Source organism: Gaeumannomyces tritici (genome assembly GCF_000145635.1).
Source record: "Gaeumannomyces tritici R3-111a-1 unplaced genomic scaffold supercont2.5, whole genome shotgun sequence".
NCBI lineage: Eukaryota > Fungi > Ascomycota > Sordariomycetes > Magnaporthales > Magnaporthaceae > Gaeumannomyces > Gaeumannomyces tritici.
Genome location: NW_008804549.1, coordinates 2,235,442 through 2,257,408, shown reverse-complemented (window position 1 = coordinate 2,257,408; position 21,967 = coordinate 2,235,442). Strand labels below are relative to the sequence as shown.

The 21,967-nt window shown below is 58.6% G+C and overlaps 9 protein-coding genes across 9 annotated transcripts; 5 read left to right on the top strand and 4 right to left on the bottom strand.

The window, feature by feature from the left end:
- Window positions 1–14: 14 nt before the first annotated feature.
- Window positions 15–2,380, bottom strand: GGTG_09745 (serine/threonine protein kinase). The gene is made up of 2 exons (XM_009227604.1): window positions 565–2,380; window positions 15–482 (listed from the first exon to the last, which is right to left on the bottom strand). The coding sequence occupies exon 1, from the start codon at window positions 1,993–1,995 to the stop codon at window positions 604–606; it is 1,392 nt and encodes a 463-aa protein (XP_009225868.1). The 5' UTR covers window positions 1,996–2,380; the 3' UTR covers window positions 15–482; window positions 565–603.
- A 111-nt stretch (window positions 2,381–2,491) lies between these two features.
- GGTG_09744 (hypothetical protein) lies at window positions 2,492–4,244 on the top strand. The gene is made up of 2 exons (XM_009227603.1): window positions 2,492–2,953; window positions 3,032–4,244. Exons 1-2 carry the CDS (start codon window positions 2,686–2,688, stop codon window positions 3,880–3,882), a joined length of 1,119 nt encoding a protein of 372 aa, XP_009225867.1. The 5' UTR covers window positions 2,492–2,685; the 3' UTR covers window positions 3,883–4,244.
- Window positions 4,245–4,461: 217 nt separating this feature from the next.
- On the top strand, window positions 4,462–8,268 carry GGTG_09743 (guanine nucleotide-binding protein subunit beta-like protein). The gene is made up of 5 exons (XM_009227602.1): window positions 4,462–4,649; window positions 4,793–4,830; window positions 4,901–5,027; window positions 5,154–5,471; window positions 5,706–8,268. Exons 1-5 carry the CDS (start codon window positions 4,608–4,610, stop codon window positions 6,129–6,131), a joined length of 951 nt encoding a protein of 316 aa, XP_009225866.1. The 5' UTR covers window positions 4,462–4,607; the 3' UTR covers window positions 6,132–8,268.
- Window positions 8,269–8,462: 194 nt separating this feature from the next.
- Window positions 8,463–10,918, top strand: GGTG_09742 (hypothetical protein; the record flags this gene model as incomplete). The annotated part of the gene is made up of 3 exons (XM_009227601.1): window positions 8,463–8,607; window positions 8,999–9,045; window positions 9,108–10,918. Exons 1-3 carry the CDS (start codon window positions 8,537–8,539, stop codon window positions 10,916–10,918), a joined length of 1,929 nt encoding a protein of 642 aa, XP_009225865.1. The 5' UTR covers window positions 8,463–8,536.
- Window positions 10,919–10,951: 33 nt separating this feature from the next.
- GGTG_09741 (V-type ATPase) lies at window positions 10,952–12,425 on the bottom strand. Its single transcript, XM_009227600.1, has 6 exons — window positions 12,187–12,425; window positions 12,057–12,095; window positions 11,902–11,935; window positions 11,798–11,806; window positions 11,587–11,687; window positions 10,952–11,493 (listed from the first exon to the last, which is right to left on the bottom strand). Exons 1-6 carry the CDS (start codon window positions 12,187–12,189, stop codon window positions 11,332–11,334), a joined length of 348 nt encoding a protein of 115 aa, XP_009225864.1. The 5' UTR covers window positions 12,190–12,425; the 3' UTR covers window positions 10,952–11,331.
- A 74-nt stretch (window positions 12,426–12,499) lies between these two features.
- On the top strand, window positions 12,500–13,503 carry GGTG_09740 (hypothetical protein). Its single transcript, XM_009227599.1, has 2 exons — window positions 12,500–12,881; window positions 12,954–13,503. Exons 1-2 carry the CDS (start codon window positions 12,786–12,788, stop codon window positions 13,107–13,109), a joined length of 252 nt encoding a protein of 83 aa, XP_009225863.1. The 5' UTR covers window positions 12,500–12,785; the 3' UTR covers window positions 13,110–13,503.
- Window positions 13,225–18,144, bottom strand: GGTG_09739 (hypothetical protein). Its single transcript, XM_009227598.1, has 3 exons — window positions 15,334–18,144; window positions 14,028–15,256; window positions 13,225–13,947 (listed from the first exon to the last, which is right to left on the bottom strand). Exons 1-3 carry the CDS (start codon window positions 17,776–17,778, stop codon window positions 13,785–13,787), a joined length of 3,837 nt encoding a protein of 1,278 aa, XP_009225862.1. The 5' UTR covers window positions 17,779–18,144; the 3' UTR covers window positions 13,225–13,784.
- A 169-nt stretch (window positions 18,145–18,313) lies between these two features.
- GGTG_09738 (hypothetical protein) lies at window positions 18,314–20,218 on the top strand. Its single transcript, XM_009227597.1, has 2 exons — window positions 18,314–18,835; window positions 18,924–20,218. The coding sequence occupies exons 1-2, from the start codon at window positions 18,803–18,805 to the stop codon at window positions 19,878–19,880; spliced, it is 990 nt and encodes a 329-aa protein (XP_009225861.1). The 5' UTR covers window positions 18,314–18,802; the 3' UTR covers window positions 19,881–20,218.
- Window positions 20,110–21,296, bottom strand: GGTG_09737 (hypothetical protein; the record flags this gene model as incomplete). Its single annotated transcript, XM_009227596.1, has 3 exons — window positions 20,110–20,624; window positions 20,712–20,786; window positions 20,897–21,296. 3 exons carry the CDS (start codon window positions 21,294–21,296, stop codon window positions 20,233–20,235), a joined length of 867 nt encoding a protein of 288 aa, XP_009225860.1. The 3' UTR covers window positions 20,110–20,232.
- Between the last annotated feature and the right edge of the window lie 671 nt (window positions 21,297–21,967).

Below are 21,967 nucleotides of genomic sequence, written 5' to 3'. Positions count from 1 at the left end.
GAAGCATTTGCCCAGTGATTTTCGTGGCACACTGTCTGTAGCAATCACTTCCTGGCTGAGCTAATGTGTGCCAGCCGATCGCTGGTGGGGAAGTGCTCCCCCAACCACTGACAGCCGTGCTTCACTTTGCAAGGGAGAGTGGGAGAGAAGAAACCAGCTGACGTTATAGGGATAGAGGCCGGCCTAGAAGCTCTTGATCAAGCCATCCCCGGTATCTGATATTCGGCCTGCACGACGATCGATCTCGCGGGGAAGCCGAAACTAAAAAAAAAAAGGTTGCCTTGGTAGGCTAACCAAAAGAGGACGAAACGTCGCTCGACAGGTTTTACTGTGCCGTGTGTAGGTTTGTATGTCATAGAAGTACCTCGGCCGTGGCCGGAGTTGCCGGCAGGGTGATTTGAGCCCTGACTGGACGGCGCTGATGAATAGCCGACTGGATACATGGCGAAAGTGACAAGCCACTGGCGTTTGCGCATTGGTCTCTGATAGATCCGAGTTTGGTTGATTAGATAGGCAGTCTCATGATAGAAACACATGCATGGCCTACTAGCATAGTCTACATACCTCCCAACTCTGACGACTTCTTAAATGGCATGAGGTGTCTCAGTTGGGCAATGAAGCTTTATTCACCAACTCTGCAGGCCCCCGCAAAGCTTCAATGACGGCGGCGAAGCCTGGCCGGTCGGACGGGTGAGGTGCCGAGCATTGTCGATGGATATCCTGCAGCTGCTCCCTCACCTCTGCATGGTCGTCGTGGCTACCGCGGCCCATCAGCCCCAGGACGTCTTCGATCAGGTGCGAAAAGGCCAGCACCTCGAGTTTCTCTAAAAGCGGGAACCGCTGGTCGCCGTAGATGGTGGCGGCACCCATGTCCCCAAGTAGTGCATGGCCATCACCGCTGACGAGGATGTTGTGCGCGTACAGGTCTCCGTGTGCGATGGCGTTGGCGTGGAGGTGTCGCGCCGCTGATGCGATACCTGACAGCACACCCATAGCGGCCTCGGGCGAGAGGGCAGCATCCGGATCGTAGTGGTCTCTCGTGCAGCTTTCCAGCGTTGGGGGCTTGCCGAGAGTACGGTAGAAGGGAGGAATCAGCTGCATGACAAGCCCGCCGCGGAATTCCTCTGCCGACGCGTCTGGGTGGCCGTGGATTCTCCCCAGGGCATCGATGAGGTTTTCATGAGAGCCCGCCGACATGCAGACTTCGAGTTCATCGGCGGGAGTGCCATCGCTCGTGAGCGAGCCCTTGAACAGCTTGACTGCCACCTCCTCTTCCGACCTGGACCCTTTGGAGCACCGACGCACGCCTTTGGAAATGATGCCAGAGGCACCTTCACCCAGTATGTGGTGGATCTCGAGGTTGGACCAGTGAATTTGGGGGAGGCTCATTGAGTTCCGCCGAGCTCTGCCCGAGTTGAACCTTGTGGAGGCGCATGGGTTACCAGCAAATGAGAGAAATGCCAGCTCCGGAAGTTCAAATAGCCAGTTGGGGAGCTTCGCGAGGCGATTCGCCGAGAGCCGCAGCAGGCCGAGCTTCTGGCATGAGGACATTTCGTCTGGCAGCTCTGTCAGGCGGTTGCCCGCCAACATGCACTTCTGGAGTCGCGAGCAGGTCCCGATGCTGGCAGGCAGCCTTTCGATCTGGTTGTTGGTCAGAATCAACCATCGAAGACGCGGAGGGAACGAGTCCTCTGGGACGGTCGTCATGCCGTTTCCACGAAACGCGACCATCTCGAGAAAAGGGCATCCCGCCAGCCCCCTGGGGAACGTGGCAAAGTTGCAGTCGGAGAAGAAGGCGATCTTGAGCCGAGGCAGCCGAGTGCCAAACTCATCGGGCAAGGTGGACAAGCCCGTGCCTGAGAGGTCCAGATGCTCCAAGGTCTCGCCAAGCTCAAGGATTTCAGTTGGAAACGATTCTAGAGGGCCAACCAACTTCAGCTTAGCCAGGCCGCTGGTCTTGTAAGTCCCGGAGCGGAGAGCCTCCAAATTGTGCATGTTTGAGGCTTGGTCGATGGCTCCGCAGGTGATATGAAGTATGGTTTCTCGGTATGGCAAACACCACCACGGTATCGGAGGAAGAGTCTCTGGAAGAGCCTCTGGTCTGCTCCGGCCTGGGTCGACGCCACAGTTTCGTTACCGCCATTCTGCATGATTCAGCCAGATACGGTAGCCACTTGCGCCAGACAGATAAGCCATGATCCCCACGTGGGAAACCGAGGCTGACAAGGTCTGGCCTTTGCTTGGACCCATGCGGCTAAGAAGAGGCAGTGAGTTCTCGGCTGCACAAAGGGGATGATACTCTACTCGATAAGAATTTTGTTCTGGAGGAGACAGATCCCGGCAACAGACTGCCCACGATAGCGATTGACAGGCTCCAGCAAGATGGAATGAGGAATCGATGCAGCCAAGTTCCAGGCCCAACCATTGGTGGGGGGCGGGCATGGGGGTCACTCGCCAGGAGTTGGCGCACGACCCACAATTCGGCAGAGCACGCTTCGCGGCGCGCCTTGTCTGGGAGGGAAGCAACTTTCGAGCCGCCGCCCAGGTGAACAGTCCGTGATGCAGCTTTGCGCCCGCCACCCACCCCGACAGCGCATCCCAGATTGCCGACCCGAAACGCGCGACCCTAACGGGCGTTGCTCCTGATCGTTCCTTGATGACATCGCTACATTGAGCCTCGCGACAATGGCTTCAGGGCCGCTGAAGCGACTCTCCCCCTATGGAGACGATGAACTCCCCACTGCCAAGCGGACTCGGACAGATTCAACCCTCACCATCGTCGCCGCTCCCGATCCCAAGCCAACAGGTGCCCAGCCCGTGGCCGAACTCACGAGCATGGAAGAGCAGGCCCGGAGCGGGCTGCGACGCAGCATCGCGCTGATACTACAACATGTTGGCTTCGACTCGACGTCGGGGCCAGCGCTGGAGCGCCTGACGGAGATGACAGAAGAATGTGAGATACTATGCGCCAGGACAAGCAAGCCAGCGTGGGAGGCATGCATGTGCTAATCCATCTGGCGCCCCAAACCAGACATGCTCATGTTCAGTGGCGAGGTCATGCTTTTCGCCTCGGCCGCCCGACGATCACAGCCCATCCCTACCGATTACGATATAGGACTAAAACGCGTGAACCTGGGCACCGGGCTGCTCAAGCCGCATCTGAAGCCGCCGATACCGAAACCGAGGATAACGCCGACCTACGCAACCCCCGCGGGGCTCGTCGACACGCACCAGAAGGGTCTGCCGTTGCTGGGAGAGGAGCTGAGCGGCCGGCCAGAGAAGGAGGCCAAGATCTACATCCCCAAATCGTTCCCGGACTTCCCCAGCATTCACACCTACAAAGCGACGCCCCAGGACACGGACGAGGTGACTGTACAGGGCACGGGTCTCAGGTGGAGCGACGACGGCACGCCCGTGGTTGGGGTAGAGCACGACCTAGCCGCCGCCGCCGCCGCAGCGGAGGAGGCGGCCATGCCCGGCGCCGCAAGAGACCCTAGGCGCGTGCGAGAGGCATCGGCTCGGGAGTCCAAGCAGGCCGAAGAGGCGCTGCGTCGGGTCGTGCGCGCCAGCAAGATCAACACGCTTAAGGAGGCGCGCCTCGCTGCCCAGCGCGGGAACCACAGTCGCCGCAGGTACGATTTCTGGGAGGAGGCGATGCGCGAGATGGTCGAAGAGGGCGCGGGGGTCAAGGCCAACGGGAAGGGCGGTTCTCTCGGCCTCAGTCTCGGTGCCGGCGCCAGCAAGTCGCTTGGCACAAGCAGCAGCGCGAGGAGCGAAATCGCGGACCACAGTATGATCGTCAACGCACAGAGGTCGCACCACCGCCAGGAAGTCTCGCGCTCCGGCAAGCGGGCACATGGCGACGCTACGGCGGGGAAATAAGCCTTCCTCGTTCTCCGAGCCCGTTCTCGGCGTATAGATAGTTCGCTTGCCGGGGTGGGCTTTCCACTCATACCTTCTTCCGTTTCCTTTACTACTGGGGCACATGCGGCGTCATGAAATAGAGACCACGGCATTTTGCGCGGAGTTGGGTGTACTTTTCGGTACTTGGGTGCCATCATTGGAATTCCTCTTTTGGCTTTCTTTTTTACAGTGTAATTTTATATCAATATCATGGCATGATAGCGTGCCTTCGATTTTGATACCCGAGAATGTCTTGGGGAATAATCGAGGCTCATCCGGCACGTCCCTTTCTACCCGCTTCTCCATCGCCGCCACCTCAAGAAGGTGTCGCCAAATGAAATGTGGGCCTCCTGATACGAGGCTTCATTCGGCCGCGATTACATCGGCCGCCATTGGAACTGCTCACTCTGCCTGCCTGGCGGCGGAACCCACGCAAGAAATCGCATTGACGGCGTCTGGGTGGGGCACTTGCAGGGGCGGCAGCGCGGGCACACTATTGGCCCGCCTGCCCCCACCACCAAAAAATCGAGCTTTGCCCGCAGACCCTAAGACCGAAAACGCACACTTTTGAGGAATCTCGCTTGCCTGGGAATTTCGCTGGGAATTTAACGACCGTTGGCGAGAGAGCCTCATTTCATCTCCGTCTCCAACCCAATTGACCTCTCGGCCTCCTCTCCTATTCCTCACCCTGCTATCTTGCAAATATGGCGGAGCAGCTGATCCTTAAGGGCACCCTCGAGGGCCACGTACGTCCACCCTTTGTGCTCAGAGCGAGCGAGCAATGCTCGAAGATGCCCCTCCTCTGCGCGCGCCCGCGCCCGTGGAGGCTGCTGCGACGCTCCGGCTTTGGACCATGAGCTGACTTTTTTCTTCCTTCTGCCTTGTGTAGAATGGCTGGGTCACCAGCCTGGCTACCTCTATGGAGAAGTACGCTTCCCCCTCCCCAACGGCCGCTGAAAACCTTGTGGACAACCTGCTCACCAGCCTGTGACTTCAGCCCCAACATGCTCCTGTCCGGTAGCCGCGACAAGACGCTCATTATCTGGAACCTGACCCGCGACGAGACCTCGTACGGTTACCCTAAGAGGTCGCTCCACGGCCACTCGCACATCGTCTCCGACTGCGTATGTTCTCCCGACGCGATTTCCCTTCACCCATCGGCGGCCATCTGCAGGTGTTGAAAATTTCAGTGGGGCGGGCTTTTGGCGGCATCTGGGGGCTCGGGCTGATCCTGGGGCGTCTGTTTCTAGGTCATCTCGTCGGACGGCGCCTACGCTCTGTCGGCCTCGTGGGACAAGACCCTGCGCCTGTGGGAGCTCGCCACCGGCACCACCACCCGCCGCTTCGTCGGCCACACCAACGACGTCCTGTCCGTCTCCTTCTCTGCCGACAACAGGCAGATCGTCTCGGGTTCGCGCGACAAGTCTATTAAGCTGTGGAACACCCTGGGCGACTGCAAGTACACCATCACCGAGAAGGGCCACTCCGACTGGGTGTCGTGCGTGCGCTTCTCGCCCAACCCCCAGAACCCCGTCATCGTCTCGTCGGGCTGGGACAAGCTGGTCAAGGTACGTTTCTGCATCTTCCCTGGCCCATTCTGGCCCATTCTAGCCCCCACCGACTCCGGTTCCATATGATGCTTTGCAACCTATAAGTATTTGCTACTTCAGAGCTCCTCGCGGGCAATGAGACCATTTCTATCACCACTGCACTGATGGACCTTCTCTACCAATTCCGTTTCCCCCACTCAAACAATCTACTTTTCGTTGTGCGTGGTCGGCGAGCTAACATGGGGGATACAGGTCTGGGAGCTCTCTAGCTGCAAGCTTCAGACCGACCACATCGGCCACACCGGCTACATCAACACCGTCACCATCTCCCCCGACGGCTCCCTGTGCGCCTCGGGTGGCAAGGACGGCACCACCATGCTGTGGGACCTGAACGAGTCCAAGCACCTCTACTCCCTGAACGCCAACGACGAGATCCATGCACTGGTCTTCTCCCCCAACCGCTACTGGCTGTGCGCTGCCACCGCCTCGAGCATCATCATCTTCGACCTGGAGAAGAAGAGCAAGGTCGACGAGCTCAAGCCCGAGTTCGCTGCCGTCGGCAAGAAGAGCCGCGAGCCCGAATGCGTCTCGCTCGCCTGGAGCGCTGATGGCCAGACCTTGTTTGCCGGCTACACCGACAACATCATCCGTGCCTGGGGTGTTATGTCGAGGGCGTAAGAACGGGGCTTCGCCTAGGGGGTTTATGATGATGATGGGGGGTGGGAATTCCTTTTTTTTTTTGTTCAACGCTGCGTGGGTTGTGCCGGGAGGGACTCACAAGACGGATCCATGGTGGCGGGCGTCAAGGAATGCTTGTCTTGGTTCGGATTTTTTTCACACCTTCATGGACGATGGAAGACACAGCACAGGAGCATCAAAATCATTTTTTTCTTCATGGGAGGTCTTGCACAGTCGCATCACGACGCATTCTGGTTTATTTCAAAAGAAACCTCGGCGTTCGGTGTGGATTTGCTCTGTGCTGTGGAATAGCCTTCCTTGTCCCTCATCCGCTGATACCAAAAAGAGAAAAAAAAACTTGCCATGAGAGACGACTGCCGTCACTCTTGGAGTGAGAGCAGTGACGATTCAACTAACTTCTGTTTACGGCGCAAGCAAAGGACCGCTAACCTGACAAGGGGCGATGCAGTCTTCAGTCTGCAAACAGCCTTACTAGGCGAGTCCAAGATCGAACGCACTATGGGCTCTCTGACGCCCCGACGCCGAGCATTGACTCCATGGGTCGCGGTGATTGTATAAGCTCAATACATGCTCAATCTGGGTGGAAGCCGGGACAGAATCTCGGAATCCATCCGCGGATCTAACGACAGTGTTTGCATTCTATAGGATATATATACCATGGGGCTGGGCTTTGACGCGTCCCAAGCCCAGTGAACTGAGCGCCTATCTATGGATATGCATCTATGTCTAGTCGAGAGACGTCTCTGTGCCCAAAATGATTTGCACCTTCATGAATGCCAAATGGGGGAGCAAAAAGAAAAGAGGAAAAAAGCCAGCGGGGAATGGCCGCAAATCACGCAAGCCTAGTTGGGCTGGGCAGGCGCAGGATCCGACTCCGGCAGAGCATGCCCAAGCGCGACGGGCTGGGTCCAGCAGGTGCCCAGGCCGCCCGACATGGTTGACTCAGACTGGACGAGCCGGTAGGGCTCGGAGGCCGGGGCATCGGCGGGGCCGTCATCGGCAAAGTCGAAGACGCGGTAGTCGGCGTTGGAGAACCACCAGCCGCACACGCCGGCACGCAGGAAGCCCGAGTGCGACACGACGGCCACCACCCGCTCCGGGCGCGCGCGCAGGTCCGCGAGGCAAGCCTGCCCGCGGGCCAGGATGGCCCGCCGGTCGTGCGCGTACGCGGCGCCGGCCGGGGACGTCTTGTCCGGGAAGACGGGGTCGACGGCGGAGAAGTCGACGAAGGGGACTTTCGGGGGGCGGGGTTTTTTTTTTGTTTGTGTGGTGCTAGTTTTGTGAGAGAGGGGTGTAGATATTGCATCATCAGGGACTCGTACTTACATTCTTTTGCCAGCGCCTCGAGCGAACTGCCCGTGTCGCAGGGTTTCGCCGAGTTCTCTTTTGTTGGGCGGGATAGAATTCAGTGTCGGGTTCAGGCCGCGACTCGGATCTTCACGGGCACTCTCAAGGTGGGTAGATACTCACCCTGCCATCCAGCGTGGGCTACCACGGGCACCTTCCTGCCACCAGGGGGCGGGTCGATGAGATAGCCCAGGCCAATCTGGGCGGTCTGTATACACCGCCTCATGGGGCTGACAATGATGAGATCGATGTCTAGCTTCCTGGGCAGTGTCTCCTGCAAATGTTTGCACAGGGTTCCGGACTGCTCCCTCCCTAGCTCCGTAATGTCCGGATCGGGGATTTCATAGTCTTGTGGACATCGAGTTCAGTTAGCAAGCAGCCCGTGGTGGTTCCCGGGATGGACGAAGGAGTAAACGGGTGGGTGCACTTATTGTCAACGTTATGTAGTGCCTGAGCATGGCGGATGAAGATTAGCTTGGGCGGCATTTTCGGTCCTTTGTTCTAGGCGAAAGAAGTTTGCTGAGGTGAGGCAGCTCTAGGGAGTAGTTAGGCGGGCTGTGGACTGAAAAGATGTTGCATTGGAGTATGAGCAGCCAAGGTTATTTTTATGCTGGACAGCATGTCAAGCAAGGATGACGGCTTATATACGTTCGTGCAGGCAACAGAAGCGCGTCTTATGATGGAGGAAGCCAGACCCGAGTCACCGACAATGCGGCCTGCTGCGCCCCTCTGCTAGTTTGTCGTGTTAGTTTGTTGGCCAATTAGCCAAGTTGAGGGGTTCCCTGAGCTAGAGAAAAAGAAGACATACACCGTGGCGACCAAAGATGCGAGGCATCGCCAAGTATGATGGAAGAAAGGATAGTGCACAAAAGGGCCATGTAATCGGTCTTCTTGGAAGCTGGCTGAGTCTTGGATTATCACGCCCAAGCAAAGCCAGCCAGCACTCGGAGTAACCCGAAGAGCCAGGGTGTTTGCTAGTTTGGTTCTACGGAGAAGGAACAGCGAATGATTACGAAAAAGGGAAAAACCACGAGGAAATGGGAAACAAAATCGAAACATATCTACCAGGCACCTATCACAGGGCAAGGGCCGTTCGCATGATGGGCTTGTGTGTCACTCACGATTCAACCATGGGACATTCATTCGCACTGTAAAACACACACCAAAGTCAAGCCCGTATACGGTGTGTATCATTGTCACATACCGTGCATAGGACCCAATTGGTTCTCACGTTGCCTGGTGGCGCATCGCGGAGCTCGAATCGTCTTCCAACTTTGGAAATTCAACAAACATCGCGGCTGAACAAAACGAAACCGGACACCGCTGCTCTGCAAAACATAACCTGGGAGAAACAGACACTTGCAGCGATCCCAGTGGTCAATTCACCTCAATTCCACAAAAGCATGACGAGCATCGACGAGCTCTTCAAGGCAAGTTGCACCCCCCCAGCTCTCTCCATTTCTCTCCCGCTTTTCGTTGCTAACACGCCTAGCTCAGAGTTCGGGTCTGCCCAACAAGCGCAAACTCGACACAGTTAGAGACCCGAGTACGTATGGCTCCGGTCCTTGCGCACGGAATCTACCACCGGGTTGCTGACAAGCTCCCCAGACGAGATCTACAAATCGGCCAAGCTCGGCGGCAGCAGCAACGGGAGGCACACACAAGTAGAGGATGAGGACGAGGACATGACCGAGGCCGGGCCGGCCCCTCCCCCAGAGGGAGAAGACGACGATGACGGCGAATACGGACCGACCGCACCACAGGACGACGAGGGCGACGACGAGGAAGGGCGCTTCTTCGGCGGAGGCATCACGAGGCAGGAGGCCGAGGTGCTAGACTACGTCGAGGGCGCCGACAACGAGCCGGCGGCGGCCGACGAGAAGATGGACGCGACCTGGCTGCGGCGCACGGCGCTGGCCTTCGAGAAGAAGATCAACCGCAACGCCGAGCTGCGCGCGCGGCACGCCGACGAGCCCGCGCGCTTCATCGACAGCGAGGCGGACCTGGACGCGGCCGTGCGCGCGCTCTCCATCCTGGCCGAGCACCCGTCGCTGTACGGCGAGTTCGCGCGGCTCGGCTGCGCTGCCAGCCTGGCGTCGCTGCTGGCGCACGACAACGCCGACGTGGCGCTGGCCGCGATCCAGATCGTGGGCGAGCTGACGGGCGACGACCTGGGCGGCGGCGGCGGCGGCGCCGCCGCCGCCACCGACGCCGACTGGTCCGCCCTGGTGGATGCCCTGCTCGCCGCCGACCTGCTACCGCTGCTCGTGTCCAACCTGGGCCGGCTCGACGAGTTCGGCGACGACGACGCCGACCGCGAGGGCGTCTACCGCATCCTCGAGGTGACCGAGAACCTGTGCTCGCGGCCCGAGACTGCCGAGGTGGTGGCGCGGGACGAGCAGCTCGTGCGCTGGCTGCTCGCGCGCGCCGCCAAGGACGAAGGAGGAGGGGCCGCCGTGTCGCAAAACAAGCAGTACGCCGCCGAGATGCTCGCCATCCTGGCGCAGGCCGCGCCCGCCAACCGCGCCCGCCTGGCCGGGCTCGACGCGGTCGAGGCCCTGCTGCAGCTCGTGGCGCCCTACCGCGCCCGCGACCCGGACAAGGGCGACGAGGCCGAGTACATGGAGAACCTGTTCGAGGCCCTCACGTGCATCGTCGACGAGGACACGGGGCTGGGCCGCCAAAAGTTCGTCGAGGCCGAGGGCCACGCGCTGTGTCTTGTCCTGGCGCAGTCGTCGTCGTCGTCGTCGTCGGGCAAGAGCGCAAGGAAGGCCCGGACGCCCGCGCTCCGGCTGCTCGACCACGCCGTGAGCCGCTCGCGCGAGGCGGGCGTGTGCGAGCGCGTCGTCGAGTACGGCGGCCTCAAGACCCTCTTTACACTCTTTATGAAGATCAAGACGGGCAGTGGCGGCGGCGGCGGCGGCGACAGCGCGCGCGCGCTCGAGCACCTGATATCCATCTTCTCGTGGATGCTGCGCCTGCTGCCGGCCGAGTCGGCCGAGCGCGTGCGGACGCTGGCCAAGTTCGTCGAGAAGGACTACGAGAAGACGACGCGGCTGGCAGCGCTGCGGCGCGAGTACGCGACGCGCGTGGCCGCCGTCGACGCCGCAATCGCGCGCGAGGCCGACGCCATGGGCGCCGACGCCGCCGCCGACGACGCCGCCGCCGTTGACGGCTGGTTCTCGCGCCGGCTCGATGCGGGACTCTTCTGCCTCCAGACCCTCGACGTCATCCTCGCCTGGCTGGCGGCCGAGGACGCCGGCGTCGGCCGCAGGATCGGGGAGCTGCTGGCGGACAAGGGCGGGACGGACGTGATCAAGGCGAGCCTGAGGGAGCAGGCCGAGGGCGTGGACACCTCGACCGACGACGGGAAGGAGATGCTCGACATGCTAAATACGCTTGCAGATTGTATCGACTAGACCGCTGCCGAGTTTAAAGGGGCACCTGATTGCTGAAGGGGTGGGGACTACTCATCATCGTTCATCTACGCCATGTATATGTATATCAATGTAATCAAGATATCCACGACATACAAAAACTGTCGGATCGACGCAACGCGCCCGACCTCCTTGACCAGCACCGCCCAAACTTGTCTCCACGATTGCCCACTTTGGAAACACGATCCAACCGACACCAAACAGCGGGGTGCGGGGGTGATGTTGCGCCGTTCAGGTTAGTGGCCGTCGCTCGTCTCCCGACCCCTCCTCCTTTCTATTCGACATCATAGTGCTAAACTCGAGCGGGTCTTTCGACTTGCGCCCTCCCACAGAGCCCCCTTTTCCTTTCCCCTAAGCACAGGAAGAAGTGATGCACGACTCGGGCGGCGGTTCGCCTAAGAAGCCGTAGGAGCGACTGGTTTCGGCTCAAAGACGGCTGTCAGGAGGTCCTTGATGACCTGGTCCTGGTTCTTCTTGGCCTGCTCCTTGATCTCGCCGATCTTGACCTCGGCCTCCTTGTTGGCAGCCTCCTCGGCCTGCTGGTTACCTGCGGAATGCTACAGATAGAAACGAAGCGAGGGGGGGCCGTCAGCTCTTCTCGTCGTCGATTTTGCGGGGGGAGGTCCACACAACAATAACAAAAAGCGCACCTTGGCCTCGAACTCTTTGAACTCGGACTCTTTGTTGGCCCTGTACTCGTCAATCTCCTTCTTGGCCTCGTCACGGGCCTCCTTCACCCTCTTCGTCCGGACTGCACGGCGCGTTAGCAAGGACGTCCAAGGTGGAGGGGGAGGTCGGAACGGTTGGCGGCGGTGGACTGCGGCTGCTGATAGGGGGTCCTCGATGATTTGAAGCACGTACATTCCCTGGCTGGACAGAGATACAAGCTGCGTCAGTTTGTGGTTCGATATGATACCTGCAACGCGGATTCGAGCACGGCTCTGTCTCTCTTGGCGCAAACTTACCCTTCTGGACAATCTTGGACGCCTCCCTCTCGGCCTGTGTCTCGGGTGGTCAGCGGGCTGTCGGTTCGCAAAAAGCGGCGGGCTCCTTCGGCGGCCCCGCCAGGGGAAAGACTGCACGGGGGGTGTGCGCTTTGAGACGCGGAGTTTCGGCGTACCTCGAGGAGGGTCTGGATGCCTGCCGAGCTTTGAGCCGACTGTGTGTTGTTGGTTCGCCGTCGGGGTCAGCTCGGTGTTGCTGCATTGTCGCGTCGTAAAGGGAGGGGGAACGTGGACTTGGCCACAAACCATTTTAGGGATCTAAGTAGTAGTCTTTCTGATTTCGATTGCTGTTGAAGAAGAGGAGGCAGGTGGCCGGTGGTCGGTGGTCGGCGGCGAGAGTGTCAAGCTCAGGTGTGTTTGCAATGAATCGACGTCGGCGAATGGTTGGATTGGGTTGGCGGGCTTGCGGCTTCGGTTGCAAGCAGGTTGGCCGCCAACTCCGCCCTGCCCACGAGCTCCAGAGAAAAGGTGGGGACCTCTCTCTCTCGCGCTCGCTTTCCCGACGCCAAGACCGGGGTTGCGGTGACTTGGAGGCGGTGGCCAGAGGCAGAAACCCTGATTACATCATTCGCAAAGATGGAAACGCCCCCTTACAGTGCTGGTGCAGTTCGGCAGGAGCCGCTGGAGTTGTGAGGCATCGCAAAGTCACGCGTTCGGGATATGAGTTTTTTTTTCTTAGTTATTTATGTAAGACGGTTACAGAAATTTTACCCTGCCTTTGTCCAGTGGAATTGATTGTCCCAGCCAGCTTCCTCTAATATGACATGCTCCTACCTCTATTTTCCAGCAAGAAAAAAGTCACATGTCACCATCAACCAACCAGCCCCTGAGCCCCTCGCCAAACAATGTCTCGAGCCTCCAAGCTCACCCTGATGGGCACCTCGCTCTTTGCCACCACCACCGTCATATTCGTCCACTTCCAGCAAAAGACCGAGAAAGCCGTAAGATCTTGTACACTCCCTGACACCGGGATCTTTCTCTTGACTGACACGAGACTGCAAATCACAAAAAAGGCCATGCACGAGGGCGTGGTTCGTGATATGGAGCAGCAGCGCATAAAGCGCGAACGCCAGCTCGATTTTGAGCTGCAGCGTACTCTGGAGCAGGAATACAAGAAGGGCCAGACCGTGCGGGACACCACTGGGAATCCCGGTGACGGTGCCCGATAATGACACAGGGCTAGTGAGGAAGGAGCGCAGCAGTGGCGACACGAAACCCCCATCTGGCCGTCCCTCGGGTTCCTGTTAGAGTTGTAGATATACACATCCGGAGGCAAAGGAGGAGACCGAGATACCTGCAACGATACCCACTATTGAGCATAAGATAATCTCCCTTCCGTTAGCTATACCCGAGGCACGCTCCAGTCAGGTCTACGTCATGTCTTTTGATCTGAAGAATCGATGTATCGTGGGTACAATACAAGCCAACTCCTGGGGCAAGACCCCCCGAATCTATTATCGTCCACTTCCTTCTCCGCCTGATACCTTTGGAGCACTAGCCCGACGACATCAGAACTGTGCCGTGAGTAGAGAAACAAAGCCTCCTCTCCTATACCTAGACGAGACAGCTTTGCCACAGTCTAGAACGGATGTGCTTGGTGTTTAGGTCGCGAGCAGGGGTTGTCGTGGCTGTTCGGACACCACCAGCTATGCAGAACATGTAAATAGCAATAAAATACCCATCCCCAAGTTGAAATGAGCCCTCTCAGTTCTTCCTTTACTCCATGCAAAAGACCCCGCTGTTTTTGTTGTTTGTGGTAGGGCATAAACGTGAAGGTCGAGTTATAAGGGAAAAAGAGACAAAGAACCACGGTTAGCCAACCAATCAAAGGCGACATTATTGCCTCAACGGATCGAGACACCCGACCGGTCTGTGAACATCCTGGTTGCAATGTTCATCGCCGCAAGCTCCTGGAAAAGAAGCTTGGCGGCGTACGGGATGTGCACCTGCGCAATCTTTGTCTTGTTCTTGCAAGGGCGGCACTCAAAGGTACCCTTGGTGAGATCACTACGATGGAAGTTCTTGTGTTAGCCCTTCATGTCCGCAAGCATCCAGTCTGGCCAAATGCAAGAGGGGGGGAAACTTACGCAATAGGTGTCATTAGCCCGCAGATTTCGCAAATGTGCACCCGGAAAGCGTCCGAGACCTCGAAAAGGCGCTCCTTGAGGAAGGCTGCGGCTCCGTGTGCAATCATGCAATCACGTTCCATTTCTCCGAAACGGAGACCACCGTCTCTGGCTCGACCCTCGACCGGCTGTCGCGTCATAATCTGAAGAGGCCCACGGGCACGGGCGTGGATCTTGTCGTCCACCATGTGACGGAGACGCTGGTAGTACGTGGGACCGAAGAAGACCTGGGCGCGGAGCTTGCGTCCCGTGTGGCCGTGGTAGAGCACCTCAAACCCACGAGACTGGTAGTCGTATTCCCGAAGCAGCTTGGAGACACTGTCTACCGTCACCTCGGTGAAGGGAGTGGCGTCGCCCTCGAAGCCCTTGATGGTGGCCACCTTACTTAGTAGACACTCGATCAAATGGGCGATTGTCATACGAGACGGAATGGCGTGGGGGTTGATGATGATGTCGGGCGTGATGCCTTCCCGCGTAAAAGGCATGTCCTCGTGCCGATACGTAACACCGATGGTACCCTTTTGACCGTGACGCGACGCAAACTTGTCTCCGATCTGGGGGATCTTGGTGGTCCTGACACGAACCTTGACGTACTTGAGTCCGTCTTGGTTCGTCGTCAGGATTACCTGGTCGACAATACCGCTCTCGGTGCTTCGGAGAGGCGTCGATGCGTCTCGCTTGACATGCTGCACTGTGCGCTGACCCAGCTCCTGGTTGTCCGGTTGAATGGGCGCCGTTTTTCCGATGATAATGTCCTCTCCCGAGACACGAGTGCCAGGTGCAACAATGCCATCATCCTCGAGCTTGTCGTAGGTTCCCTGCTTCAGACGAAGAGTGTCCTGCCTGTACGGCTTCTCAAACTTCTCCACGAGGTTGATACCCACTCGTTTCTCGGCGTCGGTGTATGACCGGAAGAACAGGCTCCTGAAGAGTCCGCGGTCGATGCTGCTCTGGTTCATGATGACGGAATCTTCCTGGTTGTATCCAGAGTAGCATGCGATGGCCACGATGGCGTTCTGTCCTGCCGGAAGCTCGCGGAACTTGAGGTACTCCATCGAGCGGGTGATACCAAGGGGCTTTTGCGGGTAGTAGAGGATGTTGGCCATGGTGTCCATGCGCTTGTTGTAATTTGTCAGGAAGAAACCCATGGCCTGCTTGCCCATTGCAGACTGGTAGGTGTTACGAGGCGACTGGAGAGAGGGGGCATGTTAGCAAGCACAATGTTTGGGAGGATAGGAGAGGGGAAAATCAGGCAGCCGCTACGTACCTGGTTGTGATCAGGGAACGGAATGATGCTGGCGCAGATGCCCAGCAGCATACTAGGATGAATCTCGCAGTGGGTGTAGGTATGTGTCGTCGGGTTTATCTTCGTCCTCAGCCGCTTGTTGATGTTGTGCTCCGTGATGATGTCGTCTTCGGACGCCAGGTTGATGCCCGTCTCCTTGAGGTACCTGAAGATATCCAAGTCCTCTGGCGTCATACAAATCATGGCCGTCTCCTCCTGCTCGGCATCCATAAGATCGATGACACCGTCCGACTTCAGACCCTCCCATCCGTAGAATCCCTCGTCTCCCTGGGACAGCTGGTTGTCCTTGTCTTCGTGCAGCCTGGCGATATGCTCCTTGGTGAGCACAAGACTCGACTTTTTGGTCCCAGTCATCTCATCGTCCTTCTGGTTCACCACGAACAGCGGCCTCATGACGCGACCGGCATCCGACAGGATCCTGAACTCTCCCTCACGCACGTCGTGGATCAGAGAAACCTCGGCATCCACCGTGTTCTTCCTCCGCAGGTCCGCGACCGCATCAGCCAGCTCGTCAATGTTGCGAGAAACACCGACCCACGTGCCGTTGATGAAGATCTTGGACACGGCCATGCCGTCCGAGGGCTCAAACTCCTCGAGAACCTCCATGCCTCGAGAGACGAGGAAGTGCTCGATGGGAGATGCGGGTGTTCCGACACTAACCATGCACATCAGAGACAGGTTCTTCACCAGACCACAAGCCTGGCCCTCGGGAGTCTCGGCAGGGCAGACCAGACCCCAATGCGTGTTGTGCAGCTGGCGGGGCTTTGCAAGCTTGCCATCACGGCCGATGGGCGTGTTCGTCCGCCGCAGATGCGACAACGTCGATGCGAATGTGTATCGGTTCAGCACCTGGGAGACACCTGCCGTCGAGCTCGCCGCCTTCTTCTGATCGCCCCAGTTGCCCGTGGCCAACGAGTACTTCAGCCCGTTTGACAGCGTGTTGGGCCTCAGCGCGGAAGTCAGGTCGAAGTTCCTCGACGAGTCGATGCAACGCTTGAGATGATTCATCATATCGTTGGACATCCTGCGAACAAGGTTGCGGAAGAGCTTGGCCAGCAGCGGACCCGCGAGATCAAGTCGCTTCTTGCCGAAGTGGTCTCGGTCATCGACGTCGCGACGGCCAAGGGCACACTGAAGAATTTTGTGCACCATGTAGCCCAAGAAAAAAGCTTTCCTCGTCTCTTGGCCTTCCTCCTGCGAAACGTGTGGTAGGGTCTCCTTCTGGAGGATGTCCCGAGCCATGCGCAGACGCTGGTGCCGATTGTTGGCGTGCTGCCCATCCCTGCCAACTCGCTTGCCGATAAAGTCCAGCGCAACCTCACGGTCTTGGATACAGAAAGCCTCTTCGATACTGGGCCGCAGCATCTCCAACATCTGCACATCACCCTTGTCCAGGACGATATGGTTCAGAATGTCCTCGTCAGACACCACGCCAAGGGCGCGGAACACAATGGCTAACGGCAGCTCGCCATTGACGTACGGCAGCGTGACATGGAGCGTTTGGCCAAAGGCACCACGTGAGCTGTCCCCCTTGGATGTCAACGACATCACCAGCGACGAGATGAGGCGGGAGCCCTTCTCGAGGGCGCTACGGATCTCGGCCTGATAGAGGTATTTGTGCGGCTGCGCCTTCTTGAAGACCTGGACAATGTTGGCGGCAGAGCGCTCCTGCGCAATGAGGACCTTTTCACTGCCGTTGATGATAAAGTAACCGCCCTGGTCGTATGGGCACTCGTTGAGAAGGAAGAGCTCCGACTCAGGCTGACTGCGGAGATAGCAGATTCGACTCTTGAGCATAATGGGGATTTTGCCAATGAAAACCATATCCCTCATGTTCTCATTCTTCTCAATCGAATGCTCCTCGACCGGCTCCGGAACCCAGACGACAGTCGTGGGGTGCTCGTTAGTTGCAAGCGCCTCCTCTTTTTGCTCCTCCGTGAGTTTGTCCTCGGGGATATCCACCTCGACGGCCGCCTCGACCTTGCGGGTCAGCTTGACCCATAGCGGGCAGGCGTACGTGAGGTTTCGGTCGCGGCACTCGTACGGGACAAGCGTGTTGGCCTGACCATCGGTTTCCTTGATTGTTGGCTGGGTGACGAGGATGTGACCAAACGTGAGGGTGTAGCGGCGCATTCTCAGCGGCCGGCCACTCGCGCCGCTGTCCTGCGGGTTCTGCTGGTCGAGAGTGAGGGTGTGGTACTCGTCGATTATGCTCTGGATGGTGGTGGTTGTGAACTCGTTGTAGGAATCGATCTGCTGCGACACCAGGCCCTTTTCGTCAAAGTAGGACGAGATGACCGTCCAGCAGTCCTCGGGCGTGATCGCCTCGGGATCAAAGTCGTCCTCCTCGCCCTGGCCATCCTGGTAGTTGTCCGCCTCATAGTCATTATCTCCGTATTCCGCCATCTTGTCGCGTGCGGGTCGAGTGATTTCTTCAGCGGGAGCGCGTCGCCTATTCCAAGGCGATGAGTCGGGAAACAGGAGATCTCGGTCGGCCGACCGATGCGGGGGAGGCGATGACAGGCGCGTGGGTGAGGCTGGACTGAAGCCGAGGTGAGGCGACGGTCAGGGCTGCTTTCAAATCAACGCTGGGCGCGGGCGGCGCGCGCACTCTGCCTTGGAGCACAACCCAGAGCGATCAGACTTCTGGCAAAGAAACAAAAGATCAGGGAGCGTTGTCGGGAAAGAGGATGGCTTGGTTGAGGGCCCGACGCGATGCAGGTCTTCCTCGTGAAAGGCAGGCGGTAGATGTTTGGTGCCTGCGGATTTTTTGGACTCCGCCACGGGAGGGAGCTCAAGAGATCGCGCGCTGGAATGCGCTAAGCCCAAAGCGGGTCATGGAGCCCCACCGCGAGGAATTGTGCACAGACCAGGCCGCTTTTTGTCTATTGGTTGCCATTGGAACTGCATTCCAAGACGACAGCTTCAGGTCTGACCTGCCCGCCACAGCCATCGTTTAGCCCACATGGACGGCACCACAACCTCGTTGCAACCACCTCGTGGGCCAGGGTCTGCCCGAGCGCTCAGTTGACCACCTAGACTAAGTCGCGATGTTCTTCTCTTCAACACCCCGGCGCATGCTTGTGGGCTCCAAGTACCTCTAGGTACCAGCCAAAGTCCGAGCCAGTCCGAGCCAGCCCTTACAAAGCTGGCAACTAGGACCATAGCGCAAGGTTACGGTGTGAGAGTCGCATCTTCAAGTTGCTGGGGATGTGTGCCTCTGATGATTAGTCCACGATGGATGTAATTAATGATTTCTAAGCGCGGGTGAACTCTCCCTCCTTGTCCGCTTAACATTTCTAGGTCACCATGGGGAGTCACGACACTTAAACGGGAATGTAGCCGTCAACTACCTATCTGGTAAAATGTTCATGTTCATGCACGCAACCCCTAAAGACTCCAAGATAATCATCACATCCAACGGTCCACGATGGCTCCCATCAAGCGTGTTGCCCTTGCCGGCGTAAGTGGCGCGCCACCAGTCCAGACGTCCCTAACCCTTGACAGACTTGCAAGATATATACTTACACGCAGCTCTGGGCGAGCGATAGGCTTCGGGCGCTCTCGGCTCAGTGGTCCTGAAGCATCTCGTCGACGCCGGCTTCGACGTGACCGTGCTCAGCCGCGCTCCCGGCAAGCTGCCGGCCGAACACGCCTCCTCCGCCAAGGAGGTCGTCGTCGACTACGGCTCGCAGCCGTCCCTGGACGCGGCCCTGCGCGGCCAGGACGCCGTCGTTAGCACGCTCAGCGACTTTGGCGGCTACGCGGCGCAGAAGCCCCTCGTCAGGGCCGCGGTGGCCGCGGGGGTGTCGCGCTTCATCCCCTCCGAGTTCGGCTCCAACCTCGAGAACCCGGTGATCCGGGCCCTGCCCTACGCGATCCCCAAGGCCGAGGTCCAGGACCTGCTCGTCCGGGAGGCCTCCGCCCCCGGCGTCGCGAACCCCATGACCTACACGTTCCTCTTCACAAACGTGTTCCTGGACTGGGCCCTCGAGGAGGGGCTCATGACGGACCTCGAGAACAGGAAGGCCACACTCTACAGCGGCGGCTCGACCCCGCTCAGCTTCACCCGCCTGCCCACCATCGCCCGAGCAGTCGTGGGCATCCTCCAGCGCCCGGACGAGACGGCGAACAGGACTCTCCGCGTCCACGACGGCATGCTGACCCAGAAGGAGTTCCTCGACGCAATCCAGGAGGTGACGGGACCCTGGACCATTGATGAGGACGACATCGCAGCCATGGAAGCGAGATCGAACGAGGCGTATGCTAAGGGCATCTTTAACCACTGGGTCTTCTACGGCTGGCTCGTCCGGGCTAGCCACTCGGCCGGCCTAGGTGTCGCCTTTGTGGAAAACGACAACAAGCTGTTTGGTCTCAAGGAGCACTCAACCAATGAGATGAAGGAGCTGGTCCGGAGCGTTGTGAAGGACATCATTGATAACAACAAGTACAGGGGCACGTTTGCCAAAGCCCTGTCGAGCGCTCGCCAAGAGATGTTGGGTGCTTGAGCAGCTTGGATGAAGGAGACCTGGAGATGGTGTCATTGAGTGTCCCTTTTCTCAGGTTCCAAATGCCCAGTAAATAGTATGGCAATTCGCAACAGACAGCTCATAGAGTGAGTTTTATGGAATAGCTGGTCGGGCAGTCCAGGTAGAAGCCTGTTTTTTTTTGGTTTTTTTTCTTTGGAAATCGGCGCCGGGGCGAGTCCTTCAAGCAAAGAGCAAGCCGCATCAAACAAGATTCTTCGAAACCAGACCCCTATAACTTCTGCCGGAACCGCATCCCTCCCACCGATTGCTACACAGCTTATTTCTTCACCAGCCGATGCTGGAGCTTCATTTTCCCACTTGCGCTTCTGCTTCAATGGCCGTGCATGCGCATGAACGCCTCCTGCCTAAGGGCGTTCCGTGGATCACCGTAGTAGTTGTTGTTCTCGGTTGCCGGGGGGTACGGCTCCAGCGTCGCGGGAGGCGGCGAGTCGGCTCTGGCCGGCTCGCGCTTCTTCCGCTCCCGCCACATCCAGAATCCGATGCCGCAAGCGGCCGCGATGGCCGCGCCCCCGATGGAGACGCCGACAGCCAGCGGGATCGTGCCGTTGGCGTCCTGCGGCTGGTCGGCCGGTCCAGTAGAGTTCCCGGTGCTGTTCGAGGGAGCATCCGGGGCGGCAGTCTGGCCCGGAGACGAGGGTGTGGGAGCGGAGCCTGGCGCCCGCGGGTCCGATGTCGACGTGGTGGCGTCGGTTGTAGCAGGACCTATGCGTGTGACTCGTCAGCAAGAGACCAGGGCTATATATTTTGATGGTCACGGGAAGGAATGGACTTGAGGGGACTGTATAGTACCTGAACGGCCGCTTGAGCTATTGGGAGGAATCGGAGTGCCCTTGGGGTCGAGGGCGGTGCCGCCACTAGTGATAGCTGTGGTCGACTGGTTAGTGTTTAACCCACCAACGGCTGAGTGAGCCCACCTCCTCTTCGCTGAGGCCAGCAAATAGCCTTGGACATCCCGTGGCGGCATAGAAACTCACTCGCTCCCATCAGGATAGTGCCGCCAAACCTCTTGTCGCACTGCCCGGTGCCATCGCAGACGTAGCTGTTGTTTCCCTCCGCGCACAGGTTGAGCGGGACGATCTCGCCCCGGTTGGAGCACACATCGGTGCACGACTCCCCGGTCTTTGAGGTGCAGGCGCCGATGTAGAACCTGTCGTCGTCGGCCTCCTTGGCGCCCCCGCGCATGCAGCCGGCGTTGGTGAGGCAGACGTCGCCGATGACGCAGCACGTGCCGTGGCCTGTGAGGTCTTTGTTCCAGCTGCAAGCGACTATGCGGTCCTCGCCCTTGGGCGTCGACCCGTCCGAGAAGAAGCAGTCGGCGGCGGCGGTGACGCTGGCGAGGAAGGTGGCGACGGCCAGCAGCGCGAGCGGCAGCATGGCGAGCCTGGCGAGAGGGCTGGACCGGGAGCCCTGCGATGGTCCCGGCGACCAAAGCAAACCCATTTTTATGCGATCAGATGGCGGAGATGATAGTTGGCGCTAGCTTTGCTCGGGATCTGAGAAATCCTGGTTCTTCTCTCGATGTGGTGGTAGGTTGTTGTGACGGCTTTTTTTCCCTAGGGTTGCCACAAAGGTTGTGGGGGAGCTCGGGACCCAGTGGGTTTGTTTTCTTCCTGGACAAGTTCGAGCGAAATAGAGAATGGCAGTGTATCAACCGTGGACCACCGGTAGCCTGCAATGGGGCTGGCAGCACTTTTTCCCCGTCTTGGTACCTCAAGGGTGGTGCAAGCCGGGCCAGGCGACCAGACGTTTGGACCAAAAAGGAAGGAACACAAGGAGGGTCTGGATGTGGTGCTGTCCAATATATATCACTGTGGCGGAACATGCGACGAGTGTGCAGCCCCAGCACCGAGGTACTCTGTCACCCAGGTGAGGACAAAGCGAGGGACAAGTGAAAAGCAATGAGTGTTACCATATGTGCTGATATGCAGCCCATCCTGTTGCCTCCTACCTACCACCCAGGTACCTACCTATACTTTGCCTATCCCGCTATTCCAGTCCGGGCGTATGAGGACGCTCCCGATTTTCTAACTTCTCATATGTGCCCA

Coding starts and splice junctions, on each gene's coding strand:
- GGTG_09745 (XM_009227604.1), bottom strand. CDS start 1,995: ATGCACAATTTGGAGGCTCTCCGCTCCGGGACTTACAAGACCAGCGGC.
- GGTG_09744 (XM_009227603.1), top strand. CDS start 2,686: ATGGCTTCAGGGCCGCTGAAGCGACTCTCCCCCTATGGAGACGATGAA. Junction 2,954..3,031: donor GACGGAGATGACAGAAGAAT/GTGAGATACTAT, acceptor GCCCCAAACCAG/ACATGCTCATGTTCAGTGGC.
- GGTG_09743 (XM_009227602.1), top strand. CDS start 4,608: ATGGCGGAGCAGCTGATCCTTAAGGGCACCCTCGAGGGCCAC. Junction 4,831..4,900: donor CTGGCTACCTCTATGGAGAA/GTACGCTTCCCC, acceptor CTGTGACTTCAG/CCCCAACATGCTCCTGTCCG. Junction 5,028..5,153: donor CGCACATCGTCTCCGACTGC/GTATGTTCTCCC, acceptor GTCTGTTTCTAG/GTCATCTCGTCGGACGGCGC.
- GGTG_09741 (XM_009227600.1), bottom strand. Junction 11,936..12,056: donor GCATCCAGACCCTCCTCGAG/GTACGCCGAAAC, acceptor CCCGAGACACAG/GCCGAGAGGGAGGCGTCCAA. Junction 11,494..11,586: donor TCAAAGAGTTCGAGGCCAAG/GTGCGCTTTTTG, acceptor TTCTATCTGTAG/CATTCCGCAGGTAACCAGCA.
- GGTG_09740 (XM_009227599.1), top strand. CDS start 12,786: ATGTCTCGAGCCTCCAAGCTCACCCTGATGGGCACCTCGCTCTTTGCC. Junction 12,882..12,953: donor AGCAAAAGACCGAGAAAGCC/GTAAGATCTTGT, acceptor ATCACAAAAAAG/GCCATGCACGAGGGCGTGGT.
- GGTG_09739 (XM_009227598.1), bottom strand. CDS start 17,778: ATGGCGGAATACGGAGATAATGACTATGAGGCGGACAACTACCAGGAT. Junction 15,257..15,333: donor CGTTCCCTGATCACAACCAG/GTACGTAGCGGC, acceptor CCCTCTCTCCAG/TCGCCTCGTAACACCTACCA. Junction 13,948..14,027: donor GGGCTAATGACACCTATTGC/GTAAGTTTCCCC, acceptor CTTCCATCGTAG/TGATCTCACCAAGGGTACCT.
- GGTG_09738 (XM_009227597.1), top strand. CDS start 18,803: ATGGCTCCCATCAAGCGTGTTGCCCTTGCCGGC. Junction 18,836..18,923: donor AGCGTGTTGCCCTTGCCGGC/GTAAGTGGCGCG, acceptor GGCGAGCGATAG/GCTTCGGGCGCTCTCGGCTC.